Source organism: Falco rusticolus, chromosome 1, assembly GCF_015220075.1.
Source record: "Falco rusticolus isolate bFalRus1 chromosome 1, bFalRus1.pri, whole genome shotgun sequence".
Classification (NCBI taxonomy): Eukaryota; Metazoa; Chordata; class Aves; order Falconiformes; family Falconidae; genus Falco; species Falco rusticolus.
In genome coordinates, this window is record NC_051187.1 from 32605616 (window position 1) to 32623814 (window position 18199).

The window sequence follows — 18199 nt, forward strand, 5'->3', positions numbered from 1 at the left end:
TCTTTGTTTGCAATAGGCTGTTCTCAAAACACTTTTCTGCTGCAATGAACTAAGAAGTGGTCACAGCTCAGTTTGTGGAGTAGCAAATTACACAGCACACATCCTGGCTCCCTCAGCTGTGTGTAACTGCAGCATGGGGTGTTACAGAGGGCTCTGAAGCAGCAAGTCCAACCCCAGCAGCCAAAGGAAACTTAATTCATCACTAGTGTTGTGTACGTGCCTGCCTGTGATGAGGGCAAGGCCAGCCTTAGCATTCCTGCCCCACAAATCAAAGCATATTGAAGTGTTATTAGAATGTTTCTAAGCTGGTTTTGAGGTAACAGTCCCTTGCTGTATCACTACAACTGCCACTGTTAACACTGTTCACAGCTATGAAGCAGACTCCTCGTTTCAAAGTAAAGCCAAGTCAAACCAGCACAGAAGGTAAGCACTGAAAACAGTTTTATTCACAGCAGTGCCTGTGTCGTACAAGCGAGCTTGGTACCAGGGTCTCCCCTCACACTCAACCCCTGTGGGTGTTGGCTTTCCAAGTTAGCAGCAGTTTTAGTTGAAAAGCAGTAATATTTCTATCCAAGATCGGTACCAGATTACTTTGAAGTCTGAGACGATTACTGAAGGGCTTTCAGGATATTCATACTAGATGGAATGAGCTACTTAAAGGTAAGTGACACTGTGTATCTCAGTGCACCTGAGAGGTGAGGTACATCAGTATTACCCAGCTGCCATAGGATAAGTGCAATTCCAAACACCCACATTTCAACAAAAGCAACAGTATTTATAAAAAACCTTTGAGAACTTGAGTTTAATAAACCAAGAAACGTCAGCTTGCACTTCACATTTGTACAAAACCATACAGAAAGCACCTGCAAAAGACATGAGCTAGCTAGCTAAAACAACCAAAAAAAATGGTCCTTAGCAACAGCACATACAGATTTTATGGGAAACAAAAATTACCAGATCTAAATATCATCTCATGACACTTAAAAATAATAATTTGAATGTCTTTTACAAATACACAATATAAAAAACAGGTCAACTGGGAACAGAACATTAGCCGAATACATATACATGTATATTTGTGTATATACATATACACACATATGTATACAAACTCTCCCAATACTAAAATAGGCCATTGTGGTGAAGTTACTAGCATCTGCCATTTAACTCTTAATGGAAGGAGATGAATGTCCCTGCGCGTGTGTGTGTTTGGGTGGAAAATGGGTTCGCTGTCAGAGAGAATGACTGCAATCACAATCGGAACTGACCAGTGGAGCTTGACAAGGTTATCACTAGGTTTTCACATCACATCTCATTCGTTAATGAAAGAGAAATTTGTAAAGTATTCATAAAACTTGATGTGGCACCCAACCTGTACAGGAAATATTTCCCCGCTCATTACCCTCAATATGAGGAATCGCGTAACGCCATTTTACCAGAACATAGTATAATGCTTTGCTCCTAGAAACAAGAGGAAAAAATCCTGGATTTGTACCATCCTACACTGATCTCAATGAATGCAGTAGTCCAGAACAGTATTTACACATGATTGTGACTGGCGTTCTCTCCTTGCTAGCATAAGGACACAACATGGCTTCCATAAAAGGCATTTCACATTTTACCAGACCTGCTGATTGCAGACTTTTTGCTCACTTTTTCAGTAGCATCTTGGCAAAATCAGCATTGGACATCTGTTTAGGCTCCTCGGGGGATTCGGATGAAGTTGCTGGTGAGTTCTGGACCATCCCATTCTCAGCCTTAGCCACAGGGTTACTCTGGCGCTGTAACGCACGAGGCATCATCGAAAGCTGTGTCCTTCCCTTCCCTCGCCTGGAGACAAAAAGGGACATTTAAAAATACGCCAGGCCTCTTTGGGCATACTGCTTTAGCTTGGGGAAACAAGAAGGACTTTGTTCACTATGAGGAATGCTCATTTAAATATTATTCCTGTCATTTGTTTCAGTAATAAGTAGTGCAACGCTTTCAATGGGTGCCCTTTGAAACAGTACACCTAAGTTCTGGCAGAAAACAATTGCCCAACAGTCCCCAGAAACTGAAGCTCCGTGGCACATACAACACAGCACCAATGCAGTGCTAAGCAGCAGAAGCACTCCGGAAGATGAAAGAGCAATGTTAACGCTCACTGTGAACAATGGCTGGTTCTCCAGAAGGACAGGACGTGGAAGTTATCAGCGCTCACATGCTAATATCAGATCCAACAGCATGTCTGATGCCTGATACTTAGTCACTACAGAACTGTTTCTATTGATAAAGAAGAAAAACCTGCTTTTCCTCATCAATCCACCAACCCCATTTTTTAACGTTCAGCACTTTTAAAATTGTTGTCTCACATTCTAGCTGAGATTCCTACACTTTAGCATATAAAGAAACTCTGTTTCCTTTTCAAGCATCACCAAGCAGCCTCCCTCTCGCTAATACTTACGCTCCATAAATCTGTCGTGGTACTGCAAACTGCGATGCTCTGCCTGCCTCAGACTTGTCTGGCAGCTTTCGGAGAGGTGGGTTACTGATCATCACCTTGATGACATGTTCCTTAACCATCAGGCCATCCATTTTCAGCACTGCCTGTGAGGCCTGAGCTTCATTTTCATATTCCACATAGGCCAGGCCCTAAATAAGGAAAAGAGGTAACCTACATTAGTTTGAGTGCTTCTTTCTCTGTGTGACAGCCTTTGTGAGTTATTTGGCTAACTGGTAGGAAAATTGTACAGAAAGTAGACCTTAACATGGCTAAGAGTCCCAATATTCTTTAGCTAAAAAAGTTTATCTACAACCTGCATTTCTTGACTGTCATCCACAACACCCTAATTTGTGGAAGAGGTATTTAAAAAAAGAGGGAGAAAAGAGAAAACCAAGATCCCAGTAAATATAACAAAGTACTACAGCAGTGGCAAGTCTTCACTTCTTGAATCTGGTACTGGACAGATTTGGATTCATAGGGGAAAAAAGACAAATGAATCTATACAGCTAGAACAGAAACATCCACACAAACTCTCCTGCGATTCTTCACTAGGCTACAACTTGTACCTAAGGAATCAAGTACACTAACACAGGGCCATTGCAGCCCCCTCAGTTTCAAGAGCAGCAAACCCCATCTTAAGCAGCTCCAACAGGACTGACAGGCACCATCTCTAAAGAGAAAGTCATCGCTGCCTGGAGAACAGCGACTCTTTGCAGGAAAAGGATCTGTGTTGACTTCACGAAGTAACAGCTGCTAACTGCACCGATAACCAGCTGCTAACGGCTGCTGGTACACCTTCAGTACTTGAGTCTTACTTCCAGCAAATGGACAAAAGGGCACCCCCCAGCATCTGCTGGGCAGGCTCTTACAGCAGGCACACTAGCTGTGAGGCATCACCTCTCAGCTCTGTTATTATTGCTCTTTTAAATGACATTCAAACTCTTAAGCTGTATTTTTTTTTATGATCCAGTTTCACAGGAAATACATCAAATTTTATATAATGTTCAAGGTAGATTTATTTGTGGTTTAGGCAGAACCACAGCTCCAACTAAGCTCGGAACATGGACTGCAAGACTTGGGGTACGCATGAGAGCACTTGTTATAATGTATACGTGCAACCGGAACTGTACTTGAGAATTGCTAAGAGCTATAAAATATATTTTAAAAATACATGCACAGCATCACCAGGATGGCACCTGTTAGAAGTGCCCGACATGCAGACATAGCCAAGGTGTCAGGTAGAATTTTGGCAGAGCAGCAGCTGGTTTAGAGTCTCTTATTTAACAAGGAGTCATTTATTCCAGGAGGGAAATAATGAGCCCTGTCAGAAAGAGGTGGCTCATTTCTCACTGGCAGATCTATTACTGCAGCAGATGTTAGGAACAATAGCCTCAAGAAACAGGTTTCACTTGGTATAACTGAAGAAAGGGAGGAGGAGAATCTATCTAGTCAGTAACTTTCAAAATAAATTCTTTGCAGACTTAATAATGCCTATTTTTACCATACTGAAAGCGCTGTAAACATCTTCCCCTCTATACTATTTATATCACACATTCTTCTTCTGCAATTTAAGAAGTATTTTAGAAAAATTCCTCTTCCCCTCCCATTTATTTGTTGGCACAAAGGCACACTGGGGTCTACAAATCCAAGCATTTCTACAAGTTTTAAAAGACAGCTAGGTTGGCAGCTTTTAAAAATAAAAACCCCTACTTTTTATATCCAAGCTTCACAAAGAGCTTCTTTTTGAAGGACTGCTTGAAATTAAGAGTGCATTAAGGATGCCTACCTTGGGTTTCCCAGCTCTGTTAGTGACCAGCCGAATGTCTTTCACATTCCCATGTGCTTTACACACATCTTCCAGCTCTTCCTTAGTGCAGGAAAATGGCAAACCAGATATAAACAGTTTATGTTTCTCCAGTGTAGTGCTATACCTGAACACCTGAAGAAATGAAAAGGCTGTTAGTTAACAAACCAGTCGGAGAATCCAAAGATTTTAATCTATTATACCCTCAAAAGGTTAGAGTACTTCATTATTTGTGGGCTCCAAAACTACCTTAAAGCCACAAGCAGTATCTTGAAAGATATTTGCCTATAAACATAGGCATACACTAAGGACTCACAAGTAAATGCTTCTAAATATCTACATTTCCTTCACAGTGAGGACAGCCATTGATAATGTCTTCTTGCTCAGTTATCACTATCTGAACATTAAGTTTTTGTGTGCAGTAACTCCATAATGCAGAAAACCACCGATTATACAACCCATCTCTAGTACAGACCATTAACAAGAACGAGTGGGTTGCGCAATAAATGCCCACAGCTGTCTAGGCTCAACCAAAATAAGTACTTCACAGATGGAGGTGCTCAAGTAAGGATCTGGGTACATCACACCAGTAACAAGCTGCCCTGATTAGCAGATTTCTGCAAATCTTGGAGGAAGCTAATGTTAATCCTGCTTTATGGCAAAGTACGCAAGAACTCCCAGAAAACAGTTTTACTGCTAAGACATAACATTACCATTCCAAACTCAAGTTTATTAGATGCAAGCACTCAGGAAGCAACAAACTTTGACAGCTTTCCTATGCAGTCCCACTGTTCAACCTACTACTTGAAAGAATAAAAAGTTTACCTTAAAATCTGGATTTTTGTTCTTGTCAACACATGGAGAAACAAACATTGGTCTTCCCTCCACAACTTTACGATCCAAGCCAAGAGCTTGGAGCGCAGATTTTTCTTCCTTGAATTGTACGTAGCAGTAGCCCCGGAAAGTCCCCTTGTTGCTGAATACTGGACGGATTTCTGCTACCTCCCCACAGCTCTCAAAGAGCTCTTTCAGTTTCACTTCAGGATCTGCCATGTTGTAGGAAAGGTTGCTGACGAAGACGGTAACATTATCTTTACTACTGTCGTGTAGAACTTTGGGGATGTCTTTTCGACTGGTAGATGCCTTTTCCTTTTGGTTTGCTGGGTAATCTGGCTTTTCAGGTCCACTTCTTCCAAACAGCCCAGTTTCTACCTCCATGTCTTCCTCAAGAAGTATGCCATCCCCATCTCCCTTGTGTCTCTTGCTGGGCAGCTCTGCTGATTAATGAAATTGAAAGCCTTAATAGAAAAAGGTTACACCTTTTCATTCACCATTGAAATTAAGTTGTCCTGCATCGCCACTACAGAGTTTGGAAACAGCATGTGAAACCACAAATACAATGACAATTCTTAAAGACAAAAAATAAAAACCTCCCTCAGGTTTTTAATAATGAGCAACAACAGATTATTTGACCAAGACGGCAAGGACTTAGATGAAAGCAAAAGGAGTATTTTTCCTTCTTTCTGTCAGTTACAGCTACTGATCTATGCTCTCTCTTTGTCTAATGGGATTAAAGTAAGAAAAAAAAATAATCTAGAAGCTCTCAAAACTCCCAGGGGCAGTAATCTATTAAAATCTTCTGTTACCACCTTCTAAGAGAGTGCTACAATACTGAATAACCCAATTTAGACACAGCCTCAGCATCACATGATGAGTCAGGAAAATTACTTTAAAACCAACTGAAAAACATCATAGTATTTCTCTGAAATAAGAAAAGTCTAAAAAAAATCTCTAGAAGTCCTTATAAACATATACTTCTGTTGGTCAAAACCCATTTAGCCTTGCTTTCATTTCATTATCACAGTGAAGACCTAGCAGAAAAAGACCCTGAAGACAGCAGCTCTGCAGACACCACTGATAGCACCTCCCTGCCTGCCTCTAACAGAGAGGAGATAACCAATAACTCTGTTGCCGCATCTGAAGTTTGAATTTATTATCTTTTACCTTCTTCTTCTTGTCCCCATTCAGCTTCATCATCATCATCTGCTTTGCGCTTGTCTCCAATCCTTGTTTTTTTGGCCTTTTTGGAAGCTTTCTTTTCTGCCCGAGCCTGCTTTCGTTGTTCAGCTTTCTCCTCCTCCTGCTTTGCCAGAGCAGCTTCTTTCTCAGCAGCCTACAAAAAAGCAAGATTTTTGCTTCTAGTGACTCCAGGCTGCAGAGCATTTTTCTGAAGTACTGAACCTGGAGGGTTTTCTCCAACAGGATCATCATTTAAAGCACATCTCAATTGTTTGCTCTCACAGCTTATCTGGAGTGCATGTTACTTTTGTATCCATCCAGAGGTCCAAAGGTGAAAGATGAAAAGTATCAGAAGAGGTTAACCACAGCTTTAAACTAAAAATCAATAGTTCTGAGGCTTTAAGACAATTCAGGATTATCTATGGGAACCAACATTAGAAATGTGACAGTCAGACAAGCATAAGCTTAATATAGGCATTTCCTATAAAGGACTTGGGTAGTTCTCAGAAAGTTCTGACCTTTGCTCTTTGTTCATTAACTCGAGCTAATCTGTTTTCTGTTTTTTGAACAGCTGCATCCCAGTCTTCCAATGTTCCTAAAGGAGTTAAAAAAAAAAAAGCACCTTGTATTTAGCTTTCCCATAATTTGAAAATACAATTCTAGATGAATAAGAGAGTCAATGTGTTCACAGAACTTGCTCTTAATATTAACCATTACATACAAAAATTCTATCTATAACGAGTAGCCTTCAAAGATAAAGAAAACAAAACCCAAGCAGAGCTAAAACCTCACATTTATAATATGACACTCCAAAAAGGCATGGAAAAAAACAGGAATTTCAGTAGGCTTCAAGTCAGGCCAGAAAAGAAGAAGAAAAAAAAAAAAAAAAAAAAAAAGAAAAAGAGAGCTGCTTGTGTATACGACAGCAGTGAAGAGATAATAACCCTTCATCAGAACACAAAACACTAGATCAAGATTCACTCTGTGTCATTGTACACTAACCAGACTGGGTAAAACAAGATGACGTGCAGCGAGTTACCTTCTATTCTCTCCAGCGTGAGCAGCACCTCACAGACATGCTCTGGATAGTCACTTGTGCACTGCACAGCTCGATGCAAGGCCTTCCTGCAGTGCTGAGTGTCACCGTGAGCTCTGCAGTAGGGAAACCACGGAGTAAGGAGCAAATCCTCCACATCAAGATTACAGGATAGGACAGTTAACTGCATTCTTTGCAAATGTTTCCCCTCTTCCTCAGCAAACTCCCACTACGCTTTGTTGGTCACATTACATTGTCTAATACTTCTGAAATATACTGCAGAGCTGCTGTAAGAACCTCAAAAGCCTAATATAGACCCATATGATGTACACCCACACTAAGCATCTAAGTTTTTAGTTTCTCCATCTGTGAGAGACAGAAGTTAATCAACTCTTCCAACCAGTTAGGCTCTTACCTTTCTAGGTTATAATATTCCAGCCACATGTTAGCATATTTGGCATTTCCTTTAGTCATGATGTTGTCCCAGAGTTCTCTGGCTTTCTGCATGTTGTTACATAAGCGGGCCTGCAACACAGCATCCAAAGTATTCAATATAATTTAGGATTATCTGTTCAACACCGTTACCCCACTGGCTCCCCTCTACCCCCCAAAACAAGAAAACACTAGCAATGATGCACACAGACCCTCTTTAGAGTGATCAAAGTGAACACCTAATGCAATCCTACTACTGAATAATACTTCCCTGCCCTTCCGTTACATCAATCTTTGGTTTTGGCTCCCACATACGTTTCATTTTGGTCATTATAAAGAAGTTTAGTTGCTTCCAAATTTCTCCTTTTGTCATTACTCAGGAACATACCTAACAGAGCACAGACTGAGAACTGGTTTTGTGATAGAAGTGCTTAGGAAAGGTAGCAGGGGAAGAGGGGAAAAGGATTAAGACACCCAAGTGAGATTCACCCAATCTAACTGTAGGGGTACACATGTATGCCTGACAACTGACTTATTAGAACTGCTTTAGCATAAGATGTACCTACTTTCTCCCTCCACTAAGTGGACAGAAAGTGAAAGTAAGTAATTCAGATTCAGGCTCACATTGTTCAGGAGGATTACAATGCCTGAAACTTTGGCAATTCATCCCATGCATTATGCCCAGAGAAATTACAGCACAAAAGTAACGTGACTTATTCTGATTCATACCAGCCTAAGGCAAAGGAAGGAAAATAAAACATCCACTCGCAGACAGTGACTGTGCAGCATGCTGACACCTGCACTAGGCTAAAACTAGTTAGCGTAGGCAGCACTAACTGCGGCTAGCCTGCTAACCAAGTTACACTCACATTTCTGTACCATACTGCAGTCACAGCAGTATAAACATACTAACGGTCCCGACAACCTTCTCAAACACAATGCTGCTTCTTTCCCAGGATGTTGTGCCTCAAGCCTGAAGCAACACTATGTGCTTGACCAGTCCAGAAACAGGAGTGGAAGAAGAAAAATTTACTCATTGGCATTTTGTCTAGGTAACTGCACAGTACAAAACGATTGCATTCTGTGGTTGCGATGTTAAAACAATCAATTTCCTCTAGTCTAGGAATTTAAATACAGCAGATGGAAACATCACCTCAACTCTTGCCCAGTTCTGCATGATCGTGCAGGATGGATCTCCACTCTCACTGAATCCTGGGAATAAAAACAAGTACTGTTTGTGAATGGCTCTTGGAAATAAAGTGTTTATTAAACAAGTTCTACACTGCAGATGAAATGTTTATCTGTAGCTTTCTTAAAACATTCGAGACACTTGAAGACAAGTTAAACATTGTGTGGAGAACTCATCTATAAAATTATTTTGAACGAGAACAATATACTGGATGATTGAACTTACGCTCTTCTACCTCTTGTTTCAAATACTCCACAGCACGTGCAAACGCAGACCGCAGCTCTTCTAGTTCTTTACTGGAGTCTTCAAAAAAAAGAAGAAAGAATGTCCTTCAAATAATTTTTCATCTCCCATCCATCTTCCCTAACACCCACAATAATTTTACTGGGGGGTGGGGGGAGCCAAAATTTATTACTTCAGTAAAACTCACACCGTGCATAACGAGAAACCCATCAAGTACCTAAAATATAAAAGGCAGGGCAGTTTTGCAACAGCACAATCTATTCTGTCAGCAAGGAGCTGCTTTAAACCAACTAAGTTCATATATTTTATAGACACTAAATGGCCAGAAAGTAGGTTTTGTGAAACATACGAAACTATTATTATTTTTTTAAAAAAATACCACCTCTGTTTCAGAGAGGTACATAGAAAACAGCTTAAATATTTATTGACATATATATCATATATACCTTGTGTAAAATCCACCCTTCTTCTCAGGTAATCAAGATATGCCTGCCAGATTTCTACATAGTCCGTGGCCTGAATAAAACCTGCATTCAGAGCTTTCTCAAACATTTCTGAAAGAAAACGGGGGAAAAAAAACCACCCCACATAAATATATTTACTTTTCAGATACAGACAAAATTCGCAAGCTACAGTGTATAGCACAAAGTAGTATCTGAGCACCTTACATTTCCAGGAAGACAAGAAAAAAAACCCAAGAAATCCTACATATGGTAAATTGGTTTAGGAAGTTAATTCAGAAGCCAGTTTAATTCAGTAATGTTCATACAAAGTTGTTCACTGCTTGCTCAGAACTGAAGCTGCGCAACAAAAGCGGCTTTGCCCTAGAAGCACACTACTATACATTGCATCAGCTTCAAGACTGTTGCAGCAGGATGAAAGCAAAACCTACAAGTCACCATTTGTCACATCTTATTCAGAGTGCAGAAAGCAGTACTGTAAAGAAGTTTTGCCAAGACGGTCTGTCTTTACCAGAAATAATGCTGTGATCCACTCTATGCCTCTCCATTGCCAAAAGATATCTAATCCACAGCCCAACCGTCCAGGGACAATTCCTAACAGCGCGGTCATGAGCAGACAAGACCAATTCTTTCACTTTTAGCTGCCGGTCCTGAAATAATCATACAACAAAGTTCCTGTTAGCCAGGGAGACCATCCAAGACAAATACCAGCTTATAAAGGTCCAACACCTTAAAAACAGTACTTTCATTTTCTATTTGAAAACTTATGACAAGGCATGTATTTTAAATTCTATACTCCTAAAAATCCAGTGAACACCTTCAGATCAAACAGGATATGCTCAGGAGCAACACAAGCAAGACTCCATGCCATATTCAGCCTGCACTATCTAACTGTCTGCTTCTAACCAAGGTATTTTCTGCCAACAAGATAAATGTAATAAATATAATAAAGGCCCAACTGTTCCTGGTACATTAAGAAGAGGGGAGGAAAGGATATAAGAAAGAGGGTGCACACACAGCCTACTCAGACAGACCTCATTCCATCCGCAACCTGCTGTCTCAGGCTGGGAAGATAGAGACAACAGAGCAGTTCAGCCTAGATAAGCCTCCTACAGCAAGTTACACGCCTCTTAATAGATGGTCCTTCTGCCCACATGTAAAGCCCTGCCTCTCAAGTTCAGTATGATACCCCACATGTAAATATAGGCTGAACATCTGTGTTTGCTTCAGCTTGCTGGAAAATTAGGGTTTTTTGTTTTCCACTACAGAACATTCAAGACAGCACCGGCAGCCCTCAAACAAGCGCTTTCATTAATTTATCTGTGTCTCCTGAAGGAGAGGGAGGCTTCTCAGTGATTCAGACAGCACTGAATTGCTTTGCCTACAAAAGGCTAGAAGAAAAGGAGGGACATCCTCGGAAGCAATGCCTCCGGATGACTAGCCACCAGAGACCATGCCACAGCTTAAGCACAGCAGATTACTCCTGGTCAACACAAGCCTCGATGCCCACACCCACTTTAATTCTGCAGTGAAAACACAGAGCTAGAGAAAGAAGTAAGCAAATGCTCACTCTGATCAATAAACACACCACTGAAAACAGGAAGAAACAAAGAGCAAAGTGAAAATCAGTTTCCAAAGAATTTAAAAAACTGAGGGACAAGACTGAGGTAGAACTTACTGGTTGGTTGTTTATCACTAAGATTTAAAAAAGAAAACCACACATGACACAGAAAAAAACCCTGAAAACATTGTTAGCTTTTTCCCCTTACCAAATACTGATTGTAGCGTGCCCAAAGATCTGGCACAAGGCAGTTCTCAGCCAAAGCCCTCTCATAGATCAACTGAATGCGAGCTGGATCACCTGCTTTCATTTCAAAATCAATGTAAGCTTGATATTCTGCTAGCTTTGGTGTTTCAGCACCCAGCTATAAAACAGACAAAAGACACAAAAAATTAAACTCTTTAAACAAAGCACAATCCAAACAATTAAACTGTTATTCAGAGTAGACCTCACGCAAAGCTTTACAGAAGAGCCCAGCCTCTAAATATCAAGAGCTTTCAATTTTCATGTATCTCCAAATACCACCCTGGTTCTGAAGCCATTCATTTTTACTCCTCTTAGCCCAGCATGCTCATCAATGTTGGAAGAAACAGCTGAGGTGCGCATGAGCACTCTGGAATAGCCTGACACAGTCAACAGATTCAAGTTTCCAGTATAACCATTGTGAGGCTTCTAGCCTCACACTGCTCACAGCTGAAGAGATCACCTAGCAATACTCAGCTGCTTTATCTCTGTGATTAAAAAAAAACCAACAGTAAAACTGGGGCAGGGGAAATCACTCCAAAGCAATTAACTCTTAGTTTTAAAGGAAAGTGTAAGTAACAGCATTACCAGTGCCTCTTCATATGGTTTACACTTCTCCAATTGCTGTAGAGCTTTTTTGTAATTCTTTATTATTGTTTCTGGAATTGGATCTTCTGACCACTCCTCGTATTCAGCATATGACGCCTCCATATCTATTAAAACAGACATGAAAACCACATCAATAATGCACTTATTGGACTAAATAACCAGATTTCAACCTATACTTGATTCTAACACGTATTTGTATTTTTATTTACACTTTCAACCTTAACTATCACACTACTGCATGCTTAAAGGGTTCAGACACTTCATCTTACAGCGCACCAAAACACAAATTCAGGGCAAGTTATTAAAGCTACTGATTTGAATTTAGAAAACCAAAGTGGCAAGATTGTCCCCAGGCTTTAATGAAAAAGAAGAACCTAAATTCTTTCAATGTGCAAATGAAGAAGTCAAAGAACTGTACTTAACTTTCTCCTGTAAGAAAAGCAGCAAGAAGAGGGACTCAACAAGGAGTCTGAAGTATGAATTAGACACAGCAGGATTCTAACAATCCAGCTGTCAGCACGTACTACTCCCCACCAACCAAGGTTTTATGGAGTGATCTTCACAGCTGAATTCCTAGTTCCTAATGGTCATGTTTTGTGCTCATCACTTGCACTTTAAACAGCCTCAAATTATGTACTGAAGAAACAGATAAATCAAGTTTCAATGAGTAACAATATTTCTGAAAAGGGATCTGTGCATCGTTCATGAGGCCCTAAAGACAGGCAAACATCATCGATTAAAGAACACACAAGTACTACAGCTGCAGTTTGGCTCTACCAGAAGCATAATCATGACTAATGCCTGGATCACTGTAACACAGCATATCCACACCATCTCTGCAAGTGCAATGGCTCTTACCTAACAGTGGGATCCCCAGCTGGCGCCTGAACAGCGTGTGGATCTTCTCAAGCTGGCTGCAGAGCATCTGCTGCTGCTCAGGAGATGGAACACTGCCAGGAGCTGGCTACAAACAAAAGGATTGAAATTTAATCAGTTCCCTCAAGCCTGAGCTGATGAACATGATGGGGCATTGTTTATGAGTTGGGGGATCTGGGCTCCAAATGACTACATGATCCTTGAAAGACAGACACAGCCATCTTGCATTTCAGAGGTCACCACTGTGAAAGCTAAAACTTGGAAACTGCTAGACTCAGAAGCTGGATGAATGTGAAAAGTATTCTCACTGAAAGCTGACACATGCATAGGGAAATGATAACCTGAAAAAAAAAGTAAGCAAAAGTAAGCAGCATGTGATCATGCAGTTTCACAAACCCACTGGGCTGCCAGATAGTTTTTCAACAACTCCCTGGTGTGAGCACAGATGATTTAGAACTTCCAGCTTTCTTTCTGTTTGTGAACGAAAGATATTCTCCTGTTACCCCTTTGTTAGGGCATTTCACAGAAGAGGGTTGGAATGGATCTTTAAAGATCATCGTGTTCCATCTCCCCTACTGTGGGCAGGGACATCTTTTAACTTCCATATCTTATGTAGTACTGGCAGTCTTGTAAAGGTGACTTTTGCAGATTTCAAACTCTATGTTCCAGACATAATATACGATCATCCAAAAGTCATAAAAAGCGTAAAATAATGAATGAGTTAAAAGCTGAGAAGCAGAAAAGTAGAAACTAGAAGCAGAAAACAGTCTAGAAAAGTAAACTTGATTGACTACGTGCAAAAATATTCACTGGCAAGAGCATCGTTTAATAATGAAGCTACTCAATTTCAAGTTACTCTTATCAGTTCAAGCTAAAGCAGCAGAGTGACACTTTGTGATCTTATTTAAACACAAATCCATTACTATATCAACTAGATATACAGAACATTTTTCCCAGACCAAAGGGTCAGTTCCTGCAGCTGAAAAGAAACAACTGTGTGACATTACAGCCTTTTCTCAGAGGAGACTGATGAGGGGGCAGTACAGGATGACTTCAGAAACTACACCACAGCTTGTTTCTTACAAAAGCCCAGGAGCATGGCCTTACCTGTGCCGTTTCCAGTATGGCATTCTCAAACTCACGGTACGCTTCCCATAAAGCTGTTCCTTTCGTCACATGCAGTCCAACCGCAGTTAACGCTCTCTCAAATATTGAGCGAACTTTCTCAATTCCTCCTTCCTGACCAATGCCACCGATTGAATACTGGGCATATTCCAACCAAATTTCAGGACCTAAACAAAGTTAGGAGAAACAAATGACCTAACCCTCCCAAAAATAAATAACGGTAACTCTCTGCTTCCCAAATACCTCATTTGCCACATGTAAATAGACCACCACATGCCAATTTTCTTCACCATCCAATGTAGTAGAGAAAAGTTCAAGTATTTTATTCTATGCTCTTGGTTCAGCACCAGCAGCTACAGTTTTCTTCTGAAAGAAGCCATGCTTGTGGTTGCCACTGACTCCTGTGGGCCACCTCTGGCACATGAGCTACATCAGAGATGCACCAAGACCCCCCAACAACATTTTCTTGAGCACATGTACAGAGCTAGGACCGCAAAGCTGCCACACTCCTACATAACTCAGACTAAAGTAGGTCCTTCTTCTCTTTCCACACTACTATACTTGCCTGCTCAGCAACTGCTTAAGCAGCTAACTATGAAGGCGAGAAGGAGGTGCTAGAACAGCGTTAGCTGCCTGGCACCTCTCCTGTCAATAGCAGTCTGAGCAAATTAGGTTGAAGAATCCCCAGCAGAGACTATCCAGCCAAGAGATGTCAGACTGCACATCTCAGGCTCCACAAGTAGTCCTTCTGAACTCCAAGCGCAACCCAGCCACAGATCCAGAGGATTCTTCCTCTCAGTTCTTCACCTCTCCATTCCTTCTCCCTGAACGACCACCAACACCCTGTGAGGTGAGCTATGCTGGTGCTGTGACATTTTGTATATAGCTTCTGCAAGGGATTTGCCTCGATGTTACCAAGCCCTCTATGCTTCTTCAGCCTTCAAGTTTTCAGCACCCCACCACAATGTCCCAGAGCATGCCGTTACTCAGTGCTTTAAGCTACAGCTGCAGGCAGCTCCTGACAAACGGAGAGCCAAGACACCACATACTTCCCATGCTTTTAACCGGGATGATCAGAGCCTGGTACCACAGCATGGTTAGGGTTACCTGCTTCACAGGATTTCAAGAAAGCTGTCTCTCAGACAGTAATCATGAGCTGTTCTGAAAGAGCTGTCAGACAGTAAAAGTGGCAGTGAAGACAGTGCTAACCAGCATGGAAGACAGCAGTGGAAATGAACCTTTTAAAAGCATTCGCTTTCCTCAAAGACCGACCTGAAGAATCTATAATGGGTAATAACAGAAAGCATTCCCTAAGCAAGTGCAATACCTGCTGCTTTTAGAGATTAGAGAAGTGCAAAACATGCATTTACAACTTTTTACAGCATTTGCTTAGGTCTTAAAGACTGCAGTGGCACTTAAAACCATTGCCTTTGAACGGACTTAACTCCAATGCCTCAGAAAGTCTAAGGATCACTTCACACTAATATTTTTTATCCAAGTTCTGTGTTATAAGAGAAAGAACTTTCCTAGAAAAAGCAAACCATAATCCAAATGCAACACAATACATTTTACAGCATATATTAACAACTTACAGATGTAGTCTTTCACAGCTCTCTCAAACAGCTCATAAACTTTCTCCCGCTCAGAGCTTTCAGAAGCCATTTTTATCTCATCCTTCAACCAGTCCAGCCAAATTTCTGGAAGGAAGACGTTTAGAATACATCATCAATATTCAGAAAGAATACGTTAAGCCCACTTGTTGATTTTTTTATGAGAGTTTTTAGTAACAGACTTAAAAATGGGGAGCTAGCCAAGGCAGAGAAGAGAGCAATTTTAGCCTCCACAACTACTCACAATGAATTTAAAATAAAAGTTTGGCAGAGATCTTTTCAAACTGGTACTAAACAAGCACACTCTTATTTAAAGAGAGTGGAAGTTGCAAGCAGTGATTTATCAGTAACTCAGGCAGAGGATCAGTATGCACCAGTAACCAAAGAAGCAGCACCCAGAGATACAACTTCACTCATACATTTACAAGAGACGGTAAGTTTCCAAGTTTTAGACTGCAAGTTTCCAAGCACACAGAAGGAAACCTTCCTTCGTCAAGCCTAAAAGCACACTGGTGGAGCAGCCTCTGCAATATTTACACTGCCTCTGCGTTACGAATAAAACCAGAAACACCCACTTCAAGGGCTACCTACAACTTCCACCAACATCCTATTTTTTTGCTTCTTGACTATGAAACTTAACTTTTGGCAGGAATTCATCTGGGCTCTGAGTCACATTCACTGACTCTTACAGGAGCTGTTTCAGTGCTGCCATCCCACAGCTGTATGCCCTACAGCTAAGGCAGCACAAGCAGACATATGTCTGTCCCTGGGCTACAGCAGGCTGCATCCTGGCAGCCACTCACGCAGCTAACAGAGCCTAGAGTAGACAGGCACACAAAAAACACCCCCTCCCACCAGTACCACACTACCACAACTGGCAGAGGACAGCACAGTTACAAGTGGCAACAACTCAAATTCCTGCAACAGGCTCACTATCCTGCATCTGCCAGAGACCAAGTTCAACGCTGGCCATTAACACCAGCAGCACTCAGTTGAAAAGTCCCAAATCTGTTCTTCTAGGTTTCTCTGGACTGGAATAATGTTGGTGAAGGCTAGCACAAACACATTATTTCACTACTGAAACAACAGCATTTTACACAAGTATAATTAAGCTGTATCAGCTGCAACACAAGGAGATGTTCTGTACCTTCGGTAAGAGGGAAGAGTTCGCTCATCTTCTGACGAGCTCTTCTGAGCTTGACCAGCTCTCCCTCCTGGCGGAGCAACTTTATCAAATCCAAGTGACAGTTATAGTCAAAAGCATTGATGGAAAGCTTTAAAAAAAAAAAATATATTTTTTTAGAAGCACTGTTTAGTGATTGACACGAAGAAATCTGAAAACTTTAGCAGAACAGAACTTCATACTCTCTTTTGGGGCGCACACATGTCATCGTGCATTCACATAGCCAAGACAACACCTACCTTCCTGCATGAGTTCCACCAAACTTCGCTATTGTTCGCAAGATACTATCAGGTCACAAGCAGACATTTATAAAACAACGCTTCCAAATTTAACAGACCTTTAAAATTAAGCTGAGAGCTTAGCTTATGGCTCTAAGCTCTAAAGGTTACTGCTCAGCAGAGCAAATGCCAGCAGCAGCAGTACAGCAGCTACCAGCCGCAGAAACAGATGCAAAAGCACAAAATTAAGAAAGTCTTTTTCAACAAAGCTAAACATGCTCTAATTTCAATAAGAAAACCCCAGACAGCTGTTTTTTTTTCAATGAGTACAAACCGTCCACTAGGCCTCTCCTCCAATTTCCCTCTCAAAAAAACCCACCCATCCCCAAACACTTAGCTCCCACTGCAAACTCCACGTTCCAGTCCTGACAGCTCCCAACACCAACCTACACGAGCACCCCCGGATTTTTTCCCCGCATCACCACAACTGCTCCAGCAAACAGGCACAATAAGCGCCCCCCGCAAGGCCTCAGACCCCCGGAACGAGCCCTCCCCAGATCCCCGGCAGGGCTCCCGGGGCGGGGGGGGCCGCGACCGACGCGTCTCTTGTAGCAACGCGGGCCGAGCCAGGCCGCACCAGCCCGGCCTCCAACACCCGCTCCTCGGGGCCCAAAGCCCGGGTCGGGCGGAGGCCGCGGCGCTGCCCTACCGCCCCCTCCCCACATTGCCGCCGGCCCAGCCGGGCCCCACCTGCTCCTCCAGCCGCTGGATTTCAGCCTCGTTTTCCTTCTCCTCATCTTCACCATCACCAGACGAGTCCGAATCGCCCTCATCCTCCGAATCACCTCCCGACTCGGGATCGCCCTCCGGCAGCCGCTTCTCCTCCTCCGCCGCCACCGCAGCCGCCTCAGCTCCCGCCGCCGCCATCTTATGCAGCTCCCTTCGCAGCCAGCCGCGCTCCGCCGGCCGGCGGGGCTGCCCCCTCGGCGCCTGTTCCGCCGCCGCGTACTGCCGCCGGGCGAGCGCGGCAAGGAGAGGGGCTAGCGGCCTCCCGCAGCACCCCGCGCTGCGCTGCGCACCGAGGCCGCGCTGCGGTGGGCGCCGCTAG

At 42.4% G+C, this 18199-nt stretch overlaps 1 protein-coding gene across 2 annotated transcripts; it reads right to left on the bottom strand.

The window, feature by feature from the left end:
- Positions 1–424: 424 nt before the first annotated feature.
- SART3 (spliceosome associated factor 3, U4/U6 recycling protein) lies at positions 425–18046 on the bottom strand. 2 transcript variants are annotated; one of them, XM_037375652.1, is made up of 19 exons: positions 17842–18046; positions 16838–16964; positions 15673–15777; positions 14063–14247; positions 12938–13043; positions 12059–12183; positions 11436–11591; positions 10178–10316; positions 9652–9759; positions 9188–9265; positions 8927–8985; positions 7757–7866; positions 7345–7457; positions 6824–6900; positions 6291–6459; positions 5112–5560; positions 4269–4421; positions 2444–2631; positions 425–1830 (listed from the first exon to the last, which is right to left on the bottom strand). In XM_037375652.1, exons 1-19 carry the CDS (start codon positions 18016–18018, stop codon positions 1650–1652), a joined length of 2805 nt encoding a protein of 934 aa, XP_037231549.1. In that variant the 5' UTR covers positions 18019–18046; the 3' UTR covers positions 425–1649. The 2 variants fall into 2 exon arrangements, with proteins under 2 accessions (XP_037231549.1, XP_037231548.1); XM_037375651.1 differs by having other exon boundaries at positions 5112–5563.
- Between the last annotated feature and the right edge of the window lie 153 nt (positions 18047–18199).

Excerpts from the sequence above, each read along its gene's own strand:
- SART3 (XM_037375651.1), bottom strand. The coding sequence starts at position 18,018 with ATGGCGGCGGCGGGAGCTGAGGCGGCTGCGGTGGCGGCGGAGGAGGAG. Across the intron at positions 11,592-12,058 it reads AACCATATGAAGAGGCACTG|CTGGGTGCTGAAACACCAAA; the intron begins GTAATGCTGTTA and ends TCTGTTTTATAG. Across the intron at positions 6,460-6,823 it reads TTAATGAACAAAGAGCAAAG|GCTGCTGAGAAAGAAGCTGC; the intron begins GTCAGAACTTTC and ends GCTTTTTTGTAG.